The 26,914-nt window shown below is 38.2% G+C and overlaps 1 protein-coding gene across 8 annotated transcripts in view; it reads left to right on the top strand.

Moving 5' to 3' along the window:
* The window catches only part of LOC132393204 (uncharacterized), a 77,733-nt gene that overhangs the window by 46,614 nt on the left and 4,205 nt on the right, over window positions 1-26,914 (top strand). For 6 of the 8 annotated variants that reach the window (XM_059968162.1, XM_059968163.1, XM_059968164.1 and 3 more), the window contains 9 exons: window positions 7,567-7,659; window positions 10,127-10,193; window positions 11,039-11,214; window positions 12,418-12,655; window positions 14,234-14,354; window positions 14,691-14,782; window positions 16,009-16,143; window positions 17,161-17,332; window positions 20,530-20,766. In XM_059968162.1, coding sequence (XP_059824145.1) covers window positions 7,567-7,659; window positions 10,127-10,193; window positions 11,039-11,214; window positions 12,418-12,655; window positions 14,234-14,354; window positions 14,691-14,782; window positions 16,009-16,143; window positions 17,161-17,332; window positions 20,530-20,766 — 1,331 coding nt within the window. The remainder of the gene's footprint in view (window positions 1-7,566; window positions 7,660-10,126; window positions 10,194-11,038; window positions 11,215-12,417; window positions 12,656-14,233; window positions 14,355-14,690; window positions 14,783-16,008; window positions 16,144-17,160; window positions 17,333-20,529; window positions 20,767-26,914) is intronic. The other 2 variants (XM_059968167.1, XM_059968169.1) reach the window with 1 other exon arrangement.

Raw genomic sequence — 26,914 nt, 5'->3', positions numbered from 1 at the left:
TTCTAAGCTCCATGTACGAATCCAGGAGCCTCTTAAAAGCCCCTATTGTTTCTGCCTCCACCACCGTCGCTAGCAGCCCGCTCTCTGCATTTATAAAAAAAAATCATAGCCCTGACATCCCCTCTGTACCTACTTCCAAGCACCTTAAAACTGTGTGCTCTAGTGCTAGCCATTTCAGCCCTGGGGTAAATTCCTCTGACTACCCACATGATCAGTGTCTCTCATTATGTACAAAGAATTAAATACCTAGTCTGATTAACCTGTCCCAATAACTCATGCCCTCTCCTCAAATCTTTTCTGCACTCTTTCTAGTTGAACCTGCATCTCTCTATAACAGAGCAACCACAACTGTACACCGTTCTCCATGTACAGACTCACCAATGACTGAAACAGCTGCAACTTCATGTCCCTACTCCTAAACTCACTGCCCTGGCTGATGAAGGCCCCCTTTTCATGCCATTTTCATCTCTCAACACGTTTCCTCTTATTTTTTTACACAGCTGCGTGGACCAATCATTACTCTGAGAAGGATTTTTTTTTACACATGGCCTGAAAACTGCGTGGCACTTTAATAAAACATTATATAAAATAAAATTCCAGCTGTGAAACAACGAAAGCTACATGCATGGGAGCATTGCAGTCACTGTGCGGCCGCGCACCCTTGCATCTTACAGGGAACAGTGGCACTTGTACTTCTAAAGTCCTTTTGTTCCACTACATCTCTGCTTATCTCCTGAGCAGCCCTGATTTCTCAGTGTTTACTGAAGAGAAGAAATATTTGTTAAAATTCCCACTCATCTCCTGCAACTCCAGACACAGACAGGCCTGCTGGTCTCCAAGGAAACCTACTCTTGCTATTGCCAACTTTTTATTCCTATTCTAGCTGTGGAATCTCTTGGGATGTTCCTTAACCTTACCTGTCAGATGCATCTCATACCTTCCCTTTGCCCTTCTGATTTCCCTCAAGAATATTCTTAATCTTTTTCTAGTCATCAAGGGAATCGCTCATTCCCAACCTCCTAAACACAATGTATGCTTGTTTCTTTTTCTTGACAAGACTGTCAATCTCTCTCATCAGCCGTGGTTCCCTAAACTTACCAAGTATACTCATTGCCCCAACAGGAACATGCTGTTCTTTGATATTTGCTATTGCGCTCTTGAAGGGCTTTTTCTCCCCCTCCTCAGCCCCAGTCCTCGGCCTTCTCCCCGTAAGCTTTGATGCTGTGGCCAATCAAGAGCCCATCAATTTCTGCCTTAATTACACCCATCAACGGCCTCCACATTGCATTTGTTTTCCTCACCACCAACTCAACCTGCAAGTTAACCTTTAAGGTGTTCTGCACAAAGACCCTTTGCTTCTCAGGTGTTTGGAATTTCGCTCCATTCTTCTGAAGTGCATGACCATGCATTTTACAACATGGTATTCCATTTGCCACAATCTTGCCCATTCTCCTAAGTCCTTGTGCTCTCAAGGCTGTGTATTTTAATATCTTTAATATCTTGCCCAACTGTCTATATTAATTCTGCAAGGCCTCATCCCTTGTATCAATGCCATTTGTACCAACATGTAAATACATTTCCCTACACTGTATTCCATCTGCCACTTCTTTGTTCATCCTTCTAATCTGTCTAAGTCCTTCTGCAGACTTCCTGCTTCCTCAATACTACCTGCCCCCTCACCAATCTTAATATCATCCACACACTTAGGCACAAATCTATCAATTCCATCATCCAAGTTATTGGTATATACCGTAAAAAGAATTGGTCTCAACTCCAACCCCCTCAGTCTGTGACAGCCAACCAGAAAAGTCCAACTTTTTTCTTGCTCTTTACCTCCTGCCAGTCAGCCAATCTTCTATCCATGTTCACATTTTCCCTGTAATACCATCTTGTTTAGCAGACTCATGAATGGCACTTTGTTAAAGGCTTTCTGAAAATCCAAGTGAACAACATTCACTGATTCTTCTTTGTCTATCCTGCCTGTTATTTCCTCAAAGAATTTATATAGATTTGCCAGGCAAGATTTCCCCTTAAGGAAGTCATGCTGACTGTGGCCTATTTTAATTAAGTGCCTCCAAGAACCATAAAACCTCAATAATGGTCTTCAATATCTTCCCAACCACTGCAGTCAGGCTAACTGGCCTACAATTTTCTTTCTTTTGCCTCCTTCTTGCCTTAAAGAACAGAGTGAAATTTTCAAGTTTCCAATCCCCTAGAACCATTTCAGAATCTAGTGATTCTGGAAAGATCATTACTAATGCCTCCACAATCTCTTCAGCTACCTCTTTTAGAAACCTGGTGTGTCATTCATCTGATCCAGGTGACTTAACAATCTTCAGAACTTTCAGTTTCCCAAGCACCTTCTCTTCAGTAATAGCAAATACACTCACTTCTACACCTTGACATTCTGGAATTTCTGGCATACTGCTGGGGCCTTCCACAGTGAAGACTGATGCAAAATAATCATTACGTTTGTCCATTGTATTTTTGTTCTCTATTACTACCTCTCCAGCATCATTTTCCAGTGGTCAATTATCCATTCTCACCTTTGTTTCTTTTGTTTTATGCTTTTTAAAAATTTTCCTTGTCAGCCACTGCTTCCTCATCCTCCCTTTAGAATAATATTTCTTTGGGATGTATCTATCTTGCACCTTCTGAATTGCTTCAAGAAACTCCAGCCATTGCTGTTCTGCTGTCATCCCTCCTCATGTCCCCTTCCAATCAGCTTTGGCCAGCTCCACTTATGTGACTCTGAAATTCCCGTTACTCCACTGTATATAGAACATAGAACCGTATAGCACAGGCACTTCAGCTCACAAGGTTGTGCCGATCCAATTAAATTGGTAATTAAATGGCCAGCCTAACTAATCCAACGTCCATATCCTTTCATTTTCCTCACATTTGTGTGCCTGTCCAAATGTCTCTTAAAAGTCTCATGTATCTGCCTCTAACACCACTCCAAGCAGCACATTCCAGGCACCCACCACTCTGTTTTTTAAAAAAAATTGCCCCTTCTCCTTTGAAATTACCCCCTCTGACTTTAAATACATACCCTCTGGCATTAGACATTTCAACACCAGGGAAAAGGTACTTTCTGTTACTCTATCATGTTACATTTCTTTTCTATCTCCAGTTATAATTTGTACATCCTGGCTAGTGTTAGGAAGCCTGCATACAACTCCCTCAGGGTCTTTTTACCCTTGCAGTATCTTCCCTTTACCCAGAAGGGTTCTATATCCTATGTCACCTCCTTCTAAGGATTTGATTTCATTTTTTACCAACAGAGCCACCCTATCCCCTTGCCTACTGGCCTATCCTTTTTATATAATGTGTATCCTCGGATGTTAATCTTCTTTCAGCTATGACTCAGTGATGCACACATGATTGTACTTACTAATGTCTAACTGATCATCTACCTTATTCTATATTGCTGCATGCACTCAAATATAACACCTTCAGTCCTGTTTTCATCACAATTTTCGATTTTGCCCACATTACACTTCTCATTCCACCGACTACAATTCTACCCTGTCATCTGCCTATCCTTCCTGTCTCACTACACACTGTATCAACTTCCCTACCAACTGCCACATCCTTATTATCAGCCTGATCACTCCAGCTCCCATACTCCTGGCAAATCAGTTTAAACCTTCCCAACAGCTCTATCAAATCTGACCACAAGGATATTAGTCCCCCTTGAGTTCAGGTGTAACCCATCTTTTTGTACAGGTCACACCTTCCCCAGAACAGATCCTAATGATCCAGAAATCAGAACTCCTACCACTGTACCAATTCAGCAGCCAAGCATACGGATGTACCAGGATGTCTGGAATTGTGAATGCACTGTTGCATTCGGGTTGTACACGTTATAAAAATATTTGGTGGACTGTTAGATATGCATGATGTAGAAGGTTTAAGTGTTGGTAATTTTGAGTAATAAGATGTATTCAGTGGGCTGCAGTGTCTGTATCTATGTTGAATTATGGCATTAATATTGTTTGCACGGCTTCTCATACTAAATTTGGAGGAACAATATGCATTTCAGTTCATTTGATATTTAAATTTGGATTGATCACTAATGGTGAGGTTGCGATATGTTCAAATGTAAGCAGTTTTGTTTCAAAGTGAAATTTAGAAGTATCATTCAATTAATTTCATTTGACATTTGCAATTGAGCAAACCATGGAAATCAGAATTTAAAAGAAAAAATGCTCGAACTTTGAAGACCAGGTAGTATCACTGGAAAGAGAAATGATCCTGTTGATCTCTGAAAAGATGTACCCTCTGCAACATTTTACTATTTGGATTCTTTGTAATGAAGTGGTTTGCAATTTTCCTCCTGTTACCCTAATTGTAATATCAGAGGACGGACAAGTGAATCTTCCTTGTGTACAGACTGCTGCTTTTCAGATGTTGCCTCAAAATTGGCCATCAGAGTTGAGACTGCAATGCTTTTGGATTGAACAAAAATGCAAACAAATTTTGGAACAGCTCTTATTGGAATCTATTTGTTAGGAAGATGGAAAATGCTTTATAGATTTGGGTTACATCAAGGATCTTAAATAAATGGATACTGAGTTACTAAATTCTGAACAGGGTAGACATTTGTAAAGAGTCACATAAAGTAAAGTATCAGTAAATGTGACTGATAGAGGACGAAAAGTTGTTGCTGAAATGCTTGGTCAGACAGTGGATTAAATACAAAACTATATACTCTAGTAATAGTTATAAGGAATGAAACAAGAAATGTGAAAACCTTGATAGAAGAAAGGGAAACATGGTTAGTTTTACAATATATTATTTGCTTTTCTCTTGGAAATGATTTTGGGTATTTCTGGACGTCTTCCAGATTAAAAACAGTAAACTCACAGCACTAATTATCTATCAATAGTTAGTGTATAGTAGAATTGGTGGGTGCAGGTTCGATTTTAACACTTAAGAGAAATTTGGATAGATGAATGAATGGGAGGAATATGGTGGGCTGGGGTCTGGGCGCAGGTCAATATGACTAGGTAGAATAATAGTTTTGCATGGACTAGATAGGCTGAAGGGATAGTTTCTTCGTTGTCATGTTCTCTGACTTTTGTATATAGTGAGATGAATTGTTTAATACTTGAAAAGATGCTGAGGAAATAAAAAGATGCAATAAAATGCTGGTTCAGAGAGAACACCTTATAAAGAAACTTCTAATAAAATGTAGCTTTTGACAGTCGAACATCAGTCTGCAATTGTCGGTATTCAAAAGTGGGGGCTTTGATCGTGTCAAGTCAACTGTTTTTATCTGGTAGTGAATGGTTGCTTGGACAGGTTGTCAAAACATGTCACACAGAAGTTGTTTTGGAGCATGTGAGAAGAAAATGGAAAAGAGTTGAATAAGAACAGTGTTGATGCAGCTTCTTTGAGACCCTTGGGGTGAAGTGGATTAAATGCCATTCTTTTGTGATGTTCTGTCTCAACAAATCTTTCCAAGTTTCTCTGGATAATTCTTACTGCAGCCTGATTGAGAGATATGCATTTGGAGTAATATTATTTGGGAAACTTAGCAAAATGTTTATCTTTCCATAATCTTGAAAATGTGCTAATGTGATATATAACCGTGGCATTTTAGAAACACAAGATAATGATGTCGGACTAAGTGAAGATCTGTTTTGCTGAAACGCGTATTGCATCATGGATGCTCAATGAACTGAAGTACACCTCAAGGATGCATGCTGCTGCTATAGTCTCCCTGTACATTACTGAGTGGTTATGGCACGAACACCATCTATAAATTTGCCAATGACCCTACTGTTATTGGCAGAATCTCAGACAACAAGGTGGTGTACAGGAGTGAGATCAGCTGGTTGAGTGGTATTGACCAATAACCTTGCACTCAACATCAGCAAGTCCAAGGGATTGATTGTGGATTTCAGAAAGAAGTCAGGGGAACATGAACCAGTCCTGACCGTGGTGTCAGCGGTGGAAAGGGTGAGCAGCTTCCTGGGCATATGCATCTCTAAGGATCTATCCTGCGCTCAACATATTGATGCAATCATGAAGAAAGCATGGCAGCAGCTCTTCATCAGGGGATTGATGAGATTTTGTGTGTCACCAAAGACTCTTATAAATTTCTACAGCTGTATTATGGAGAGCATTCTGACTAGATGTAATCCTATTTTCAGTTTGTTTGCCTCCACCGTATATGTTCCCAGGATGTTGCTTTCTGTTCCAGGTCGCCAAAGACATCCTCCTCCTTTAAACAAGGTTTTCTTCCCTCTACTATTGATGCTGCCCTCACCCCATCTCCTCTATTTCCCATACATCCACACTCACTCCATCTTCCCACCACCTTAAAAGTGATAGAGACCCTCTTGTCCTTAGCTACTGCCCCTACACCACCTCCCTCACATCTATTTAGTACCTTTATTTCCAGGTGCAGCAACATTTCACCTGAAAATCTGCTGGGGTTGCCTATTGTGTCCAGTGTTCCGAAGCAGCCTGTTCTACATTAATAAGACCCATTATAAATTGGAGGACTGCTTTGTCGATACCTGTACTATCTGCCACAAGCAGGACTTGCCAGTGGCCAAACATTTTAATTGTGATTCCCATTCCAGTTCCTACATGTTGATCCAGGGCCTCTTTGGCCAAGATGAGGCTACCCTCGTGGTAGAGAAGCAACACCTTATCTTCCATCTGGGTATCCTGCAACCTGATGCCATGAATATTTATTTCTCCTTCTGGTAAACAAATTACCAACCACCCCCCATTTCCACTTTGACCTTTTACTTCTCGCCTGCCTATTACCTCCCCCTGGGTCCCCTTCTTTCCTTTCTCCTAACATTCTTTCTTCTCCAGTCCTTGACCTTTCCCACCCACCTGACTTCACCTATCATTTTCCAGCTAGCCGCTTTTCCTCCCGAAACTTTTTTATTCTGGCATGTGCCCCCTTCCATCTTAGTTGACATTTTGGGGCAAGACCCATCTTCAGGACTGTTTATTCTTTTCCTGAGATGTTGCCTGATCTGCTGAGTTCCTCCAGCATTTTGTGTGTTGCTCTGGATGTATACAGCCGGGATAGAACCTCAAAGGATCACAAGAGATTGCAGAAGTTGTTAGACTCAGTCTAATTATAAATGGGCACAGCTATCAGTGAGATCATCTTCGCAAGAGCTGGTGCCTCACGAAGGCAGCATCCATCATTAAAGAATCTCACCATCCAGGACATGCCCCAATTCTATTACTACAATTGGGGAGGAGATGTGAGAACCTGAAGAAACACACTCACCATTTTAAGAACATCATCTTCCTCTAGCATCAGAATTTTGAACAATCCATGATCACTATCTCTTTATTGGTCTTTTGCACAATTTATTTATTTTAGTAATTTATAGTGATTTCTAAGAAACCAGTACTTTGCTTCAGTATTTATCAAGGAAAAGGATATGGAGGACCAGAAGATCAGTGCTGTGTGTATGAGTACATTAGGAAGTGTTGGGCCTCCTAATGGGATTTAACACAGATTGCTGAATGAGGCAAGAGATGAGATTGCTGCAGCCTTGACCAGTATCTTCATGTTCTCTCTAGCCGCAGGTGAGGCCCGTGGAGAACTGGCGAGTGGGTAATGGTATACCTCTACTTAAGAAAGGAACAAAGGAAAATGCAGGGAACTATAGACAGGTGAGTCTCACGTCAGTTGCAGGGACGACATTGCTGGAGAAAATTTTAGGGATAGTCTATACAGCGGTGCTAGAAAGTTTGTGAACCCTGAAGAACTTTCTATTTCTGCATAAATATGGCCTAAAATGTGATCAGATCTTCATGCAAGTCCTATAATTAGATAGTCATGAGGAAATAAAGAGCAAAAATGTGGAGTGTACTGTAAATTGAGTGAATTGTGGAATACCAAATGTGCTGCAGAAATGGAAAGGAATAATATTTAAGAATGTTGTGGTTTGAAAACAGCTGAAGTGAAAAGGTAAGGATCATGGTATTCTGTGTTTCCTTGGTGGTGGTGTTTGGCTGTGTGTGTGTGCAGTGCAGAAGTATGTCAGATAATGCATTGTATTGCTGGACTCTAATTCAAAGAGCATAGCTCTGTGATGTATCTAATCTGTAATTATGCCAGTGCTAACAGTAATGAGAAGTTTTTATAAGACTCTGGGTGATCTGGACACAAGTTGAAGAATGAAAAAAGTATCTTCTAGTTCTTAAAGATTTAAACATGTTGATTTGTGATTTGTAATATTCAGACTCTTCTGGTTTGAGCATTAATAGGTTAGAGCAGCTGGTGATTGCTGTTTGTTTTAACGGATAGGGAAACATACGTGCTGTCATTGGGTTAAGAATGACTTAGTTCTGGACAAATTCCACAATGAAATAAGTTGACGTTGTATTTCTATGTAGTTTCACATAAGTCAGAGTGACAAACAGACACACCTAAGTTCCCATCACTCTGAATTGCAGTTGTTGCTACTTTTTTCAAAATTCAAAGTAAATTTATTATCAAAGTACATGTCATCATCTTCATGGAGGCTTTCAAACTACAATCAATCAATAAAAAACAGTCTTGCAAGCAACTGATGTTCAAAAAACAAACAAAGGAGAAAATAAATAACACTATGGATTCCAGTTAATTGGGACAAGCACATTTGGGTTTCAAGGAGATGGTTAAAAAGGTATTAAAAAAAAGACAAGCTATTGTTTAACTGAGTAACAAATTATGCAATTAAATGAAATAAGAGTGCAAATTAGAAACCTTATCAATACTATTCCAAAAATAACACCAATAATTGGTTGTACAACTAACACACAGCTACATTGCTATCAATGATTGGATCCTCCAAATCTTCATTTTCATTGTAACATTAAAGATGAATGTTGACACTTCAAACGTTTTGTAGGTCCTAATTTGAAGTAGTGAAATCATTTCACTTACATTCTCAGCTGTTCCTGCTATCTCCAAGCCTGAATGTTTGAAACCTTGGTGATCAAAACAGTTCTGAATTGCCTTACTGTCTGTTTCTCACACACAAATTATGACAAAAATCACTACTTGTTGAACACAAGCATATACAACTAACAATATTTGAAAACTCTTTGCTCTGAACACGATGGCTACGCAATCATACTGATCTAACGCTAGTTAGAAACTGGCAACAGTCTGTTGTCCCAATTAAGTGGCAGTGTCCTACTCAACCAAGGGAATCCCTGCTATTTTCTCAATTACCTTTTGTTCTTCAAGTGTTGTCCCAAATAAGTGACTGCCTCAATTAACTGTACTTAGAACATGAGCTGTGAAGTCCTTGAAAGTTGTGAAGTGAGATTAGAGTAGAGATGAGTGAATTTATCCATGCTGGTTCAGGAGACTGATGGTTGAAGCTATGCCTCCTTTCCGATGGCAGCAGTGCAGAGAGTGCACGGAGGGTTGTTGATGATGGATGCTGCTTTATTGGGGCACTGCTCCTGGTGGATATGCTCAGTGGTGGAGAAGGTTTCTTCTGTAATAGACTGAGATGTATCCACTGATTTTTGTAGGCTTTTTTGTTCTTGGGCACTGGTATTTCCATACCAAGACATGATACAACCAGTCAGGATACTGTCCACTATGTATCTATACAAGTTTGTCAAGGTTTTAGATGACATGTCAAATCTGCACAAACTTCTGATAAGTGCTGGTCCCAGGACAGATCCGCAATAACATAAGATCAAGGAATCTAAAGTTATCGGCCCACTCCACTTTCAATCCCCTAATGAGGATTGGCTTGTGAATTTTCCTCTAGTAGTCAATAATCAGATCTTTGGTTTTGCTGACATTGAGTGAGAGGTTGTTGTTGTGGCACCATTCAACCAGATTTTCAATCTCCCTCCTGAATATGCAGGTTCGTCACCACTTTTGATGAGGCCAACAACAGTTACCTGTTTTTAGATGTATCTTTGTGTATTTTCTGAACTATGAACAAAATTGGCCCAAGTATATTATTTTGTGGTTATACATGGAACACTAATTATATTATTCTGTAGCTATAAAGTTAACATCAATACAACTTAAGATATTGAGAGATATTGCTTGAATACTGTCTGTTACAGTGTAAGTTTGAGTTGGGTATTAACCACTTTCCATTGAATAAATATGTATTCTTATTAGAACACTGGAGAGACCAGAGATGAGTTTTACACTACAATGGTGGCACCTGCACTGAGGCAACATATAGGTAAGGAAGTTTTGTATGTACTCTTGAGTAGTGATAGTGGGGTAACAATGAGAAGGAAAAGGGCCAGAAGAAGGGAGAGAGCTCTCATTCACCATTTCATCGGTGTTCCAACTAAATGCTGTTCTTGGACATGCAAAGATCAAGCATTGAATTCTGCAAAATATAATTCAGTTGCAATTAAAATATTAATTTATGCTCAAATGTCAATTTAAAATATCACTTGCAGTGAATGATATTTGAACCTCTCCCGAATCTGCAATACTTAAAGTGTGCTTTGTTTCTTTAAGGATTGGCATCAAAACATACAGTGAAATGTGTTGTTAAATCAAACCAGTGAGGACTGCGCTGGGCAGCTGCAAGTGTTGCCATACTTCTGGCACCAATATTGCATGCCCACAACTTACTAACTTTAACCATACATCTTTGGAAATGTGGGAGGAAACAAAGTAATTCTAAAAGCAGAACAGAGGTTGCACAGCTCCAGCATTGTACAGCATCAGGACCAAGATTCAGCTGTGACTGACACAAGCAAAACCTGTTTTCTTTTACAATGCTTCAGACTGGCCTTCACTTTTAATTAACATGCATACAGTAAAGTTCTAATTCATTTCACAGCCAGTCAGCAACATTTATGAAATTATTCTCCTTTAAAACAAATTCCAAATGTATCAAAAGGTAGAGAAATAAACTTTAAATCTGTCAAGTTCCAGCTGGAAGTTGTAGACGCAGATTCAAGAGAAACAACACCGAGTACACTCAGTAACAAGTGTTTGTGAAAACTGCCTTCTTCTTTATAGCACTGATTTTCTTACAGCACGTTTTAACTGAATTCTTTCTTCCTTAAGAACACCTTAAATGTCATCTCAATGATCTCCAAGACGCTAATGACAGCACAATCAATGAACTCACCAAAGCTGATGAAGAAATCTCCCAACTCAGGCACGAGATAGCCGAACTAAAAGCAAAACATGCAGGAGAGCTGCAACTGGTCAAGCAAGAGAGCGACTATTTCAAAAATAAGGTGCTCAACTTGCAAAATTATTCAAATATTTGGGCTACTATTTTATTACAGATACTTTGATGGAAAATAGCAGTTTTGTTTATAACCTACCTGTTATAAAGTGCCTCATTTCACAATGTAAACTCAGCTCATCTCACCTTTTAAGTACATACAATTAATTTCACTACAACCAATTTCATTACAATTTTTAATCCATTAATTGAAATCAAATTATGTAATGATGGTTATACATCATTGCCCAATTTGCCTTCTATAAGGCAGTTTAATCACCAGATAAAATTTCTCAACAAGATTAGAACTGTGAGCATGTGCAAGTTTCAACAGGTAAATATATTGTAAATTCAGCAAACCATTGAGCACCGTTCCAGCTAAAATGTTACGAAAAAAATCAAATTATATTTCCGATTTGTGTAGCTCGAGCAACTGATTATTTTCCCGCACGTGCTGCAAATTCAGTGTTTCTCATCTTTGCTGCAACTTTACAAATCGAACACTATACTGATTGTGACTTAGGAGATTCTGCAGATGCTAGAAATCTTGAGTACACACACACAAAATGCTGGAGGAACCTAGCAAGTCAGGCAGCGTCAATGGAGGGGAATAAACGGTTGACATTTTGGGCTAATCCTTTATTACAACTTTATGAATTTTCAAATATGTTACAGTAAATTGACATTTTAGGCTGATGAAGTTTTACAGAGATGTAAATTATCATTAAGAATGTTGTTCCTCAGCATGTGTAGTTTATTTTTGCAAAGCAAAACTTCAGCTGTACTTGGAGCATAAGATGTACAGTGACATTCTGAAGTGAAGTTCACATTCTATTATGACCACACAGGTGTATGTACTTCAACTTCATATGTGACTAACTCTAGACATGTGCCTTGGACATTCAGAAAATATAAATGTGAACATTTGGCACTAATCAATGAAACAAAACAGAAGATGTACTCTGCATAAACACGTCAGAAGACTACTATGAGTTTGATCTAAAAAAGTTACTGTTTTCTAATAGGCAAAGACCAACAAATAAAAACAGCTGATCTTTTATAGTGATTATGCATTGATATTTGAAATGCAAGAATGCTACCTAGCAGCAATTTCAGATTTCCCTAGTCAGATTTTTGTATTTCAAAGACTGAGAAACTAATACAAACTTGATCAAATTGCTTCTCCAATTTCCTCTGCTTCTGAAATTTGCAGTTTAACAAATTGTGTTCCGCTGCGTCCCAGAACACTGTAAAGTACAATACAGCTGACTTACTGGAACAAATCCAACAACTGAGGAATGAGTCTCGGAAACTCAGAGAAATGAACCACACACTTGATGAAGAAAACCATCAACTTAAAGAAATCCTGTGGGATCTTAAACAACAAAACAAATGGTTACCAAAAGAACAATTCAAAGGAAAGATGTTGAGCTCAGAAATCACAATAAAAGGTATGAGTTAAAAACTGACTTGTTCTAACTTCAAAGCTATTGACACGAGAGGTTATACCATGTAAACCAAGACACAGGGATTAGTAGGAATGTTATATGTTGTGTACAAACTGAATCTATGATTCAATTTTAGGAAACGAATTGCAAGGGAAACTGATTTTCATGGTGTCAGATCCCAGAATACCAATCAATTAAATCTCTGAATGCTAGTCAATTCTATGAAAGAAGAAACATGACATTCAATTGATAAATTATTACCAATAAGCTTGAGCACTGTTTGGCAAAACAATAACAGTGTCCATCATAAGGTGAACAATTTTCCCGCTCCACTGAGAAATCATGCATGGCCTGTAACAAACAGCATCTCCAGTGTTTCAGCAATGTATGAAACTTTATGCTCAGGTCATTGAATCAACATTGGAAAACATATCCTTTAGCCTCGCAGCCAAAGGCATTTCCAGTTCATGCTTAATGGACAAATTCTTCCAGTTTACCAATACAGAAACACTGCTAACTGCTTGGAGAGTGTCACAGAAATTCACCTTTTGCATCAAATCTCTATGCTCAAGGTGTATATGCGACAAACATATCTGCTTGTGGCTCAGTAAAAATAATATTCCTAATTGCCATTCCTAGTCAAGACCGCATCACAGTCTCAAATAATAGCCATCAACAGTGCACATTTAGATAACTTAAACACCATTAAATGACAAAGAAATTGTATCAGTGATTTCCAAATTTCAACTTCTTACATTGGTTTCACTCATTTTCTTTTTTTACCTTTCCCCCGATCTCAGTTTAGTACTTTTAATTTTATTTATTACAAAACAATTTTCACTCTCTCAATCCCATTCCATCCAAATTATTTTCACAGAGCAATTTTACCATATACCCATCAACTGTTCTTCAAGACTATCACCATGAACACACTCCATGTGTAAACCTGTACATCTTTGGGAAGAAAGAAATCCATACAGTCTAGGGAAAATGTGCAAACTGCACACAGACACCTCCTACAGCTCAATGCATCTGCCAAACCAAATTTAAATTATCGGCAACATATACAAGATCTGACGATATTTATGCTCTTTTACTCCAACATATCAATAAGCACACATACACTTTTTTTTGCAACAAGAAGCTTATTAAATCTCTCAATACAAGATATTCTACAGATGCTAGAAATCCAGAAAAACTCACAAATTCCTGGAGGAATTCAGCAAGTCAGGCAGCATCAACGCAGGGTAATAAACAGATGACATTTTGGGCCGAGACCCTTCATCAAGATTGGCAGTCCTGATAAAGTTGTCTTAGCTGGAAACATCAACTGTTTATTCCACTCTAGAGCATTTTAAAGTATTGTTCTCCAAAAGCCTAAATTACTTCCACAGTATTTTGATTTCCTTCTGCATTGCTTGTTTGTGAATGTCCACTGAAGTCCATCCTGTTCCAGATTGGCAGAACAAATCCAGATCAGCGCTATAAAAAATATGAACTGATTTGAACATGTTGGTTCCATGTACATTGATCTATGATTACACGTGTAATCTTTTATTTTGTTTATGTTTGGACTTCTAGGGAACAGGACAATTTCAGGCACAGAGAGACAAATGTGTGCAAAAGAAAGTGAGACCATGTTACAGAAAATGTCTTCCGTGCCATCCCGCTTGCATTGCATCTCTTCACCTTCACAAATCAGGTATGAGTATAATACTCAGAACAACCATATCTTGCCACTTTGATTCACTCTGAATGTTAATACAATGAGGTTGATATTAGTCAGACCAGAAACCACTTGGTACATGAGTACAATCAAAGCATAATAGCATTAACATTACAGCTTGGATGACTGGTCAGATATCCAGAGTAAATATCTCACTTAGATACGGTTATCTGTCTGATTGGGTCTCCAAGACAGACTGTTGATAAAACTATACTGGATTACAACAGGTCAAACTTGCGTGTTTGATGTTGTTCGCTAATTGAAATAAAATATATTAACCAACTATGTCCATTTATTTTCCAAATTTCACAGCTTTGAATATTTCAATATTGAAGACAAAATTGGTCCAATCAAATCAAATGAGAAAAAAATGATTTCAGATCAGCGGCTTAAATCTTGTGATGGTAAGTTAAATGTTGCTTCATATTATTTATGCTGTATTTAAAACTAATAAAATCAGAAATGAATATGCTGTTAGTGGAAAATCAGCTCCAGACATCCAAGACTTCTGAACATACAAAGGAATGTCTGACTGCAACAGTAAATACATAATTATGTAAACATTAGAAGTTATAATTTGAGCTTCCATTGAATTAAAACTAATTGGCTTAACATTTAGAAACTAACATTTAGAATATCCCAGAGACGGCATGCAAGATTTCACTTTTACCATCATAACTCCAAAGCAGTTGTATCATAAAATTTAGAGCTTTTATACTGTCAGTTTGAGTTCAGATGAGTTTCAGCTGAAATGCATTAACAGTCTGATTTACCTCTGAATAGGACTGCCTTTGTACAGAACCTTTCACATCCTTACTGCACTTTCTTCGAGTGCATTCAGCAAGTGAAGTACTTATGCAATTTGAACACTATTGCATTATTTCAAATAACAGCCAAATACTACAAACCAAGGTGATAAAATAAAACTGCTTAAGGTGGTACAGATAATCTGTTTTATCAATTTTACATGTAGGTAACTACTAATCCAGCATCAATCATCTCTCGCCAAATATTCTGCAAAACACTGCAAGGGTACTATTTACAGATACCCTTAATTAACATCTCATCCAAAAAAAAAGGATTATGAACAATCGAACACTTAACTTATTCTGGAAGAAAACATGGCTAATTCAAAATTTAAATGAGAACACGTCACGATTCTTGTTGGCAAAGTTCAAGAAATAGATCATATATCATGTACTAACCAAAACAACAAAGAAAAACATTACCATGGTGCCCATTAAATCACCCCTCTTATCCCCCCCCCACCACCGCACACATACACAAATCAACATTTTCAACATTTCAAGCAGGAGATAATGACTTCAACCTTATTTGCAAGCCAATTTGATGCATTTTTTTTCCAAAATCAGGCCTTTTGGGACAAGTCTGCAGCTGTGATCTTTTGACTTATTTACATAGTTCTCAGGGTTTCTTGAGATCTCTGCCTCAACTAGAGTACAGCATTTGCAGAGATTCATGCCATTATAAACCTTAAAGAGCAGTCTCCAACCTGATGCCCACTGAATAAACCAAAACTACTTTTAATTCCCTCAATTCCATGATATTGTGTTTCCAAAGTATTCCAGTGCAAATTCTTAGAGTGTGTTATTGGGCTTTCCACCCACAGATGGATTCACAGAAAGATCCACCAGCAGTCGTTCTTTAACTTCAATCGACAGCGACAACACAGAAGCTCTACTTGCATCATGCAACGATGTGACCAGTGGTCAGCTTATTCACTCAAACATTCATCAAAATTCAGGTAATTTCAAAAATAACTTTCACTAAAAAACATACTGCACAAATGCAGTTTCATTTCTGACAAAGCTTGTTAACTGCATTTCTGTCTCCACATACACTACTTAACCTGGTGAGTGTTTCCTGCACTTTCTATTAAGTAGTTCCAGAACCTGCTATTTAGATTTTCATTCACTGTATTCTGATTCTGTTGAGAAGAATTAATTTTACATTTGATCCCAAGCAGTTCAATCATTCAAGCTGTGGCTCCAGTCACAAAAAGATTACTGCAATCCTCCTCCTCTTTTACTGTTTTCTGATCTGCAATATTGATCCAATCAATTTATTATTACAGCAGTCCAGAACTCAGGAGATACATATAATATAAACTCAGTTATTTTGGGCACAAGTGGAAGATTTCCTTATGTATAGTGCAAAAAAAAAACTTTGCAGATTTAACGAGAGCACTGTGGATGTTCATTTTGCAAATGTAGAGACTGCAGATGTTGAAATGTTTAAACAGGGTCAATGGCTAGCTTGGCATACCTCTCCCATTTCAAAGGGGTTCAAGTGATCAAAACCAAGGCCTGTCCAGAGGTTCTGATAGAATTGGGATATTCAGGAATACAATGCATGGGCCCTGCCACCCTCTCCCCTCATAGCCAACCAGGCTGGGGAAAAGCCTTTCTTACCATTCATGAGTGCCATTGATTTTCATTATCTCAGGCATTCATAGTTACCCAGAAAACTATTATGAGATCAAACAAATTAAAATACATACCAAAAGGAGTGATAAAATATCACCATGAGTACGATCAAAAGTGGGCCCACCATTGGGTGCCATGTGAACTCCAGTGACAAAGTTATAGATTCTTAACCTGCTTTAAACATGCAGCAGGTAGTCACTTCCTTCACCTTGATTTGCACTGAAGAATGTGTAATGGCACGACTTCACCAAAGCACGATTAAAAGTAACCCACACTGAAAAACTAATTTTTTTTAATAACCTTTTCCCATCCTATTCCTCTTATCCCTTTTCTAGGTAGTATGTTGGATTTGGATGGGTTGAGTGAAGATGACACATCACTTCCAAACCAAAATAATCCTCATCAACAATTCCAAATCGCACACGGCTCCAGTTCGAATCTCTGTAAACCAGTAACTTCACCACCTGATTTTCACAGTAGCTGCCTCAACAGAAATACAACATCAAGGTTAGTAAGGAAGCAGTCTTACACAAATGATTTCACAGAGCGGTTTGCAAGCAATTCAGCAGGACAACCTCTCACTAGGCAGTTTTCAGTTTCAATGTAATCAGACTCAAATGGGTCAAAGGGCCTGCATTGACTCCGAACACATTATTCACCCAGACAAACTGACCAGGATCTAACATTTTGGCTCAAAGTTCCTCGCAGAAAAAGCAGCTGATAAAATAAACTACTGTATTGTGATATTATGACTGGCAACACACAAATCTGACTCTAGGTGTTACATAGCGGGCAGCTAACAAACAAAATGAAAACTCCACAGCATGCAGGCACCGGAGTTCTTATGCAACAGCATTTAGTCAAATCTAGCAGTGATGCAAAACTTCAATTATTATAAATGCCTCTTCAAGTTCTGCTAAACCACATCCATTTTAAGTGTTGTGACCTGAAGTTATTTTAATTTCAAATCTGTTTCAAGCTGCAGTGCTCACAGAAAAGCTGCCAGCCACAGTGTTGTTCCACTCTGTGTTTATGCAGGATGAGCATTTTTGTACCTGAACTTAAAACAACCCATTTAAAGTCCAGATCATTATCCAACTACTCAATCCTAATTAAGATTTATTTGTTTGGTTTGCATTGCAAATCATTTTCCAGTCAGTCACATAGTGGTGCCAGTTTCCTCTGGAAATCAGAGCAGTCCAACAACTGCCCTGAAATTAATTTAACAATTATTTAAGATATTGTATTTTTACAACTAAAACAACAGTGTTTAACATAAGTGTAATTCTATCCTTAAATGTTAACAATCTTGTCTACTTCTTTTCTCCTTAATAATATGCCCACTCCCAAAACAGACAGATTCATAACTTATCCTGAATAAAAGAAATGAGAGCCTGAATTAAAAAATGTGTACCTTAGCACACATTCCCAAAATAGTATTTCCCTGTTAATGAAAAATCATTTACCCTACAAAAGAACTTCTTCCGGGAGCTGAAAAATTGCAAATTCTGCTCACCAACTTGTTAGTTAGATAGCTAGTTAGTTAGTTAGTTATCTATATATTTATTAAATTTTAGAAAATTACAAGAATAAATGTGATGATAAAATAATAAGAAAAATAATATTAACCCTCCCCACCTCCCCTTAACCCTTGTCCAAAGAAAGAAAAAGAAAGAATAGAAAGATTGCCTGGATATCGGAGGATCCCCACATGCTCCATGGAGTTCAAAATAATTTTAATATTTATTTTTTCTTTCCCCAATTACTTTATAATTTTATCTTCAAAGGACCTATGTACTTAATCCTATCTTTTGTAAGTATGGGAACCAAATTTTCAAAAATATATCATATTCATTTCTTAGATTATATGTAATTTTTTCAAGTGGAATACAACTATGTATTTCATTATTCCAACGATCCATAGTTAAATATAAATCAGATTTCCAAGTAACTGTGATAACTTTTTTCTAGATTGCAATATTTATTTCAAACTTTACCAATACAATTACCTCAGAAGTTTTTTCAAGAACTGAATAAATATGTAAGGAAATTTCTTTGGAAAGGAAAGATGTCAAGAATATCATTGGAGAAATTGACATGTAAATTTGATTTAGGAGGGTTACAACTTCCAAATTGTAAGAATTATTATAAAGCAAATCAACTTAGATTTATTGCGTCTTTTTTTGATGAAGTAAAACCGGCATGGATTAGAATAGAATTAGGTAAGATAGGAGAAAATATACCAGAAGATTTTATATATAAATGGGAATCCAAATGGATACGGGGAAAAAAAAGAATCTCCTATATTAAGACACTTGATTGATTTATGGAATAAGGTAAATATGGACGATGAGATAAAGAAATCTTTACTAGCAAAAAGATATAGTTCAAAATAGGCTTATTCCTTTTACAATGGATAATAAACTTTTACATAATTGGTTCCAAAAGGGGATTAAATATATAGGTAATTGTTTTGGAGGTATATTGATGTCGTTTGATCAATTAAAAAATAAATATAAAATATCAAATAATACTTTTTTTGTTATTTTCAATTAAAAGCTTAGTTACGAGAAAAACTGGGTCAAACAAAGTTGATGCCAAAACCTAGTGAAATAGAAATATTAATTCAGAAAGGAAAAATTAAAAAAATTATATCTTGTATGTATAATTTGATTCAAAAACAGACAATTAAATTAGAAATTCATAAATCTAGACAAAAATGGGAATCTGATTTGAATGTTAAAATTGATGGAAAAAATTGGTCAAGATTATGTTCTGATAGTATGAGAAATACAATAAATGTTCGATTTAGATTAATACAATATAATTTTTTACATCAATTATATATAACACCACAGAAAATAAATAGATTAAATTCAAATATGTCTGACCAATGTTTTCGATGTAATCAAGAAATTGGTACTTTATTACATTCTACTTGGTCTTGTTTTAAAGTTCAATCATTTTGGATAAATCTAAGACTTTTATTGGAACAAATTACTGGAGTACAATTCCCACATAGTCCAGTATTATTTTTATTAGGAGACATTGAAGGGACAATACCGAAACTTAAATTGAATAAGTATCAGAAAAAATTTATAAAAATTGCATTAGCAGTAGCCAAAAAAAGTTACTGCTCACCAACTTGGAGCAAATGTAAAATAAATTAAAGATTTAAAAGAAATACACCCTGAAGTCTCATTACACTCCTCTACTAGTCTACATCATCATCTTTACTATGTAACAGCTGCAAAAGTACACGTTAAATTCCTTTCTGTCTGTTGTGAACAGTTGGAGCATCAACATCAGTGCACCTCCCAACCCAAAAAGACCTTCATACTCCTAGTATGTTTTCTGCACTTAAACTGGTTGGTAAATCAGAATATCTTCAACAATGTCTTGCATAACACCTTATGAAAAACCTCCTGAAAGTCCAAAAACAGTTTTACCCATTTTACAAGTTAGAACATTCAAACATTCCAACATTCTTGTCAGACATTACTGCCCTTCCATAAATTTATAATGACTGCCTGATCCAAGTGTTATGTTACAAGCACCCATTTCCAAATTTACTGCCAAACACTTAAAAGTCCCACTCTCAGTCTTGTCCTGCTGGAACTTAAGCAAGCACAAAATGTGGAGAATATCATAGCATCTGTTTCAAGTTGAAGTCAGAAATAATATTTATTATAATTAACACACAGGTCCTTGGTTGACAAAGCTGCATTGCCACGACGTCCCTTTGCTCCCAGGAGCATTGCAGATCTGAAAATCGGGCATCTCGTTAAATTCTCCCGACCTGCAGGAAAAATTGGCAAAGGTGTGATCAAATACTTGGGACACCTTCCTGGCAGGCAGGAAGCATACATGGGTGTAGAACTGGAAGGCACCGAGGTTGGCCAACATAATGGCACCTTTGAAGGAGTTCGTTATTTCATGTGGTAGGTTCGAATTAGCTTAAAATTCTGTATGTGTTTCAGTATAAACCTTGCTTTTCTGAAATGAAGAGTTTAAAGGATTTAATAGTAGTCATCATTATACAAACATTGAATACTCACTATAATCAGGATTTGTTTCAGACACAACACTTGTAGATGAAGGAAGGTTCTCAAATAATCAACAACAATGGGCCACAAATTAAAAATGATTTGCTGGCCAAGACTCATTCAAAATTAAACAGAGATGAATTAAGTCCACCACTTCAATCTTGCCAAGTTCAGATGCAGACACTAATTATTGAGCCTTCCCTGCACTCATTGATGCTCAGCTTTGTCTCAAGAGCAATTAATTCTCAAGTAATTTTGCTCCCAAGCTCTCAAATTATTGAAATGCATTTTAAAATCCCCTTTGGAAGCAAAGGGCATTCAGTAGGGAAGGCAGCATCTGTGAAAAGGAAAGCAGTTAGGTTTTCGGCTAGAAAACCCATCAGAATTGCAAGAGCAAAACCTAATAAGATTTTGGCACACTTAAAGTGGGGGAGGAATCAGTCAAACACAGCTAGTCTTTCTGCTATTTTGAGATAAAATGAGTTAAAGTATTTGCTAGAATCAGGCTATGCTTATTTATCTAGGCAATGCATTGCTAATAGCAAGTTTGTGGGAACTGCCCTGTAGGCCAAACAAAATTCAAAGTAAAATTTGTTATCAGGGTACATACATATTGCCACATACAACCCTGAGATTCTTTTTCTGTGGACATACTAAGCAAATCTATAGAACTGTAACTGTAAACTATAAACATCAGGAACAGTAAACTGTAAATAAACAGTACAAATGCAAATAAATAGCAACAAATAACTAGCATGAAATGACAAGAGTCTTTTAAATGAGTGTAGCTATCCCCTTTTGTTCAAGAGCCTAATGAAGATGTAATTGTTCTTGAACCTGGTGGTGCGAGTCCTCAGGCACCTGCATCTTCTTGTGAAGCAGCGAGAAATGAGCGTGGCCTGCGTGGTGAGGATCTTTGATGATGGATGCTACTTTTCTATGGCAGAGTTTTAGGTAGATGTGCTCAATGGGTGGCAGGGTTTTACCCATGATGTACTGAGCCAAATCTACTACCTTTTGTAGGATTTTCTGCTCAAAGGCTTTGGTGTTGCCAAACCAGGCTATGATGCAGCCAGAACGCCCACTTTCCACCACACACCCTAGAGAATTTTGCCAAGGTTTTTGATGACATGCCGAATTTCCGCAATCTCCCAAGGAAGTAGAGGTGCTGTTGTGCTTTCTTTGTAATTCTATTTATATGATGGGCCCAGGACAGGACTCTGAGATAGTGACACCCCGGAATTTAAAGTTACTGACCTTTTCCACCTCTGATCCTCCAATGATTACTGGCTCATGGACCTCTGGTTTCCCTCTCCTGAAATCTATCAGTTCCTTGGTCTGATTGACATTGAGTAAGAGTTATTGGTATTACACCATTCAACCAAATTTTCAACCTCCCTCCTATATACTGATTCATCACCCCCTTTAATACAGCCCACAACAGTGGTGTCATCAGCAAACTTGCATATGGTGTTGGAGCTGTACTTAGGCACACTATCATGGGTGTAAATCGAGTAGAGCAAGAGCCAAGTACACAACCTTGCAGTGCTGCTGTTCTGATGGCGATTGTGGAACAGATGTTTTTGCCAGACCAAACTGACTGGGGTCCACAAGTGAGGAAATCCAGGAACCAAATGCACAAGGGGTATTGAGTCGCAGGTCTTGGAGTTTACTGATTAGAGGGGATTGTGGTGTTAAATGCCAAGCTGTAATCAATAAAGAGCATCCTGATGATCTTTGCTGTCCAGATGTTCCAGGGTTGTTGTGAAGAGCCAACGAGATCGCATCTGCTGTAGACCTGTTGCTTCCGTAGGCAAATTGAAGTGAATCCAAGTCACCACTCAGACGGAAGCAGATAGGCTTCAACACCAGCCTCTCGAAACACTTCATCATTGTGGATGTAAGTGCCAGTGGGTGAAAGTCATTTAGACAGGTTATCGTGCTCTTCTCGGGCACTGGTATGATTGAAGCCGCCTTGAAGCAGGTGGTATCATGCCACTGGAGCAAGAGATTGAAGATATCTACGAATGCACTAGCCAGTTGGTTGGCACAGGACTACACTACTCGACGAAGAGCTCTGTTCAGACTGGATACTTCCATTGGATTCACTCTCTTGAAGGCAGCCTGCATGTCATCTTAAGATACTGAGACCAAAGGATCATTGGGAGACACGGTGTGCAATGGTTCCTCCCTGTTCTGGTGATCAAAGCAAGCATAGAAGGCACTAAGCTCATCTGGAAGCCAAGCTGTACTGTTCCCTATGTCGCAAGATTTAACTTTGTAAGAGGCTATGGCATTCAAACCCTGCCACAGCTGTTGAGCATCCCTCATTGATTCCAATCTCAACTTAACCCAAGAGATAACTTTCTGGAGATCATACCAGCACCCCTTGTAGCATTTTTTATCTCCAGGCTTGAATGCCTCTGATCTGGCTCTCAGCAGGTTCAGGATTTCATTGATCATCCAAGACTTCTGATTGGGAAAAACCCTAAACGATTTTGTGGGGACACACTCACCCACAGCTGTTTTAATGAAGTGTGTAAAGAGACTGGTGTAGTCATTCATGTCCTCAGATGAGTTCTTGAACATGACCCAGTCCAGTGACTCAGGTAATCCTGTAACCATTCCTCCGCCTCCCTTGACCCTCTTAGTTGTCTTGATCTCTGGAGCCTTGCTTTTTGGTCTCTGTCTGTGTGCAGGCAGTAGTACAGCCAAATGATCTGACTTGCCAAAATGTGGCCTCGGGAAGGAACGATAGGGTTTCCTGCTCGTAGTGCAGCAGTAGTCCGCTGGGAATTCTGGTGCAACAGGTTACATGCTAGTGATAATTGGGCATTATTTTCTTCAAACAGGCCTGGCTAAAGTAGCCAACTATAATTTGAAATGCATCAGGGTGAGCTGTTTCTTGTTTAGAGACAACATGGTGCAGTTTCGCTGGTGCTTGCTTATAATCGGCCGTGGTGGTATGTAAACTGGGGTCAAGATCACAGATGAGAACTCCCAAGGTGAATCCAGTGGTCTAAATTTAATCATTAGTGGTTTTAAGTCAGGGAAACAATAAGTTTACATAACCCCAATGTTTATGTACCGAGAATTAACTAAAAAGCATACAGTACCAATACAAAGAGAAAAACAGAGAAATGATAACAGTAAGAATTTTCCAGTTTCAATACAAACAGAAAGACGGTGAGTCAACCAAGAGTTTGAGAGTTCTCAGTTGGGGCCTGCGCAGGGCGAATCACAAGTTTTCTTTTGTGTGTTCCAAACTGATATACAGAGGAATGCATCAAATTAGAATATCTGACATTCCTACAAGATATAAATCAACTGGCATGAGAGCTATCTTCTCTCACAAACCCTGATCCCGAGTCCAAGTTACCCATTTACCTCTAGCCTCTCTCCAGATTTCTGTCGTACCTCCAAAGATATTCAAGGACAGAGTCAGAAAGGTTCTGTGCTGCAGCCACCCGCTCGGTAGCTGAACTGCAGTATGCTAAACCAGACTGCTAACACAGAGGATTAGGCTGGCTCAGGACTCAATGGAACATCTGGTGCAAGAATCCTCTGAATTACTGGTATGTCTAAACCACAAACCACAGTTCTACAGTAATTCTTATTAAAAATACCTTCAAATCATAGAGGAGAAAGGGTTATTTACTTTCACTTCAGCAAGCATTGCCGTTGGACCTTTTATGCAGATGACCTGAGAGCCAACTGAAACTGATAAGTAAAATATTATCTCAACACAAATAGTTCCAAGTGTAAATACGACAGATTCTTCAATCCATTGTGATACCTGTTATCACATACACATACTCTTCACCCAACAAAAAGTCAGAGGAGGCATTTTTGAAGCAATAATTCTCAACTGAAATATAACTAAAAATAGCTGACGATACTCAGTCCACACAAATAAAGTCCAATCTTACAAATCTCATTTCCAGAAAAGTTGGGACATTTTTCAAAATGCAATAAAAACAAAAATCTGTGACATGTTAATTCATGTGAACCTTTATTTAACTGACAAAAGTACAAAGAAAAGATTTTCAATAGTTTTACTGACCAACTTAATTGTATGTTGTAAATATACACAAATTTAGAGTTTGATGGCTGCAACACACTTAACAAAAGTTGGGACAGAGGCATGTTTACCATTGTGTTACATCACCTTTCCTTTTAATAACACTTCTTAATTGTTTTGGAACTGAGGATACTAATTGTAGTAGATTTGCAATTGGAAACTTTGTCCATTCTTGCTTGATATAAGACTTCAGCTGCTCAACAGTCCGTGGTCTCCGTTGTCTGATTCTCCTCTTCATGATGTGCCATATATTTTCAGTAGGACATAGATCTGGACTGGCAGCAGGCCAGTCAAGCACACGCACTCTGTGTCTACAAAGCCACACTGTTGTAGCCCGTGTAACATGTGATCTGGCATTGTCCTGCTGAAATAAGCATGGACGTCCTGGGAAGAGACGTCGCCTTGATGGCAACATACGTCTCTCTAAAATCCTAATGTACACCTCAGAGTCAATGGTACCTTCACATACATGCAACTCACCCATGCCATGGGCACTGATGCACCCCCATTCCATCACAGATGCTGACTTTTGCACCTTTTGCTGATAACAATCAGGATGGTCGTTTTCATCTTTGGCACGGAGAACTCGATGTCTGTTTTTTCCGAAAACTAGCTGAAATGTGGACTCATCTGACCACAGCACACGGTTCCACAGTCTTTCGGTCCATCTGAGATGAGCTCGGGCCCAGAGAACTCGCCGGCGTTTCTGCATAGAGTTGATGTATGGCTTCCTCCTTGCATAATAGTTTCAAGTTGCATTTCTGAATGCTGCGACAGACTGTGTTAAGTGACAATGGTTTTCTGAAGTACTCCTGAGCCCAGGTGGCTATAATTGTCACAGTAGCATGACGGTTTCTTAGGCAGTGCCGCCTGAGGGCTTGAAGATCATACACAATCAACAGTGGTTTCCGACCTTGCCCTTTACACACTGAGATGTCTCTGAATTCTCTGAATCTTTTCACAATATTATGTACTGTAGATGTTGAAAGGCCTAAATTCTCTGCAACCTTGTGTTGGGAAATGCTCCTTTTGAACTAACAATTCTCTCACAAATTTTGGCACAAAGGGGTGAGCCACGACCCATCCTTGCTTGCAAAGACTGAGCCTTTGATGGACGCTACATTTATACCCAGTCATGATGACTACCAATTAGCCTGCTTAATGTGGAGTCTTCCACACTGGTGTTACTTGAATATTCTGTGCACTTTTCAATCTTATTTTAACTCTGTCCCAACTTCGGTTGAGTGTGTTGCAGCCATCAAATTCTAAATTTGTGTATATTTACAAAATACAATTAAGTTGGTCAGTAAAACTATTGAAAATCTTTTTTGTACTTTTGTCAGTTAAATAAGGGTTCACATGAATTAACATATCACAGATTTTTGTTTTTATTGCATTTTGGAAAATATCCCAACTTTTCTGGAAATGGGGTTTGTATATCACATTCATGTCCACGGTAAGAGAGGACCCTGTGCTCCACAGATCCAGTACTCTTGAGAAAACATCCACCTCCAGCTATCAACTCAGACCTGCTCTCATAAAACTTAAAACTCAACAAACACCCTGGTCTTCTTAACCCACTTAACTGACACAAATGGAAACGTCATATAAGCAAGTTGCTTCACCAGTTTATTAACGGTATTTGGATCACTGTCAAGCAAATTTACAACTGGCATGGATATTTCAATTTTGACCTATAATATATCTCAGACTTGGTAGTCCCATTATTTAATAAAATTAATGCAACATATTGAATTATTTTTAAAATTTTGAATTATTTATTAAAAGTGGAAATGGTCCACATGGACAGAATTCCTTAGGTCACTGCATATATTCCCATAAAAAAGCTCATTCCTTTCACTTCACTTTGATTAATAATAAAACAAACTCCTGCAAATACTCAGCAGATCAGGTCACATCGATGGAAAGACAGAGTTAATGTTTCAGGTTAAAAGCGCTTCA

Source organism: Hypanus sabinus, chromosome 4 (assembly GCF_030144855.1).
Source record: "Hypanus sabinus isolate sHypSab1 chromosome 4, sHypSab1.hap1, whole genome shotgun sequence".
Classification (NCBI taxonomy): Eukaryota; Metazoa; Chordata; class Chondrichthyes; order Myliobatiformes; family Dasyatidae; genus Hypanus; species Hypanus sabinus.
This window is presented reverse-complemented; position numbering and strand designations above follow the sequence as displayed.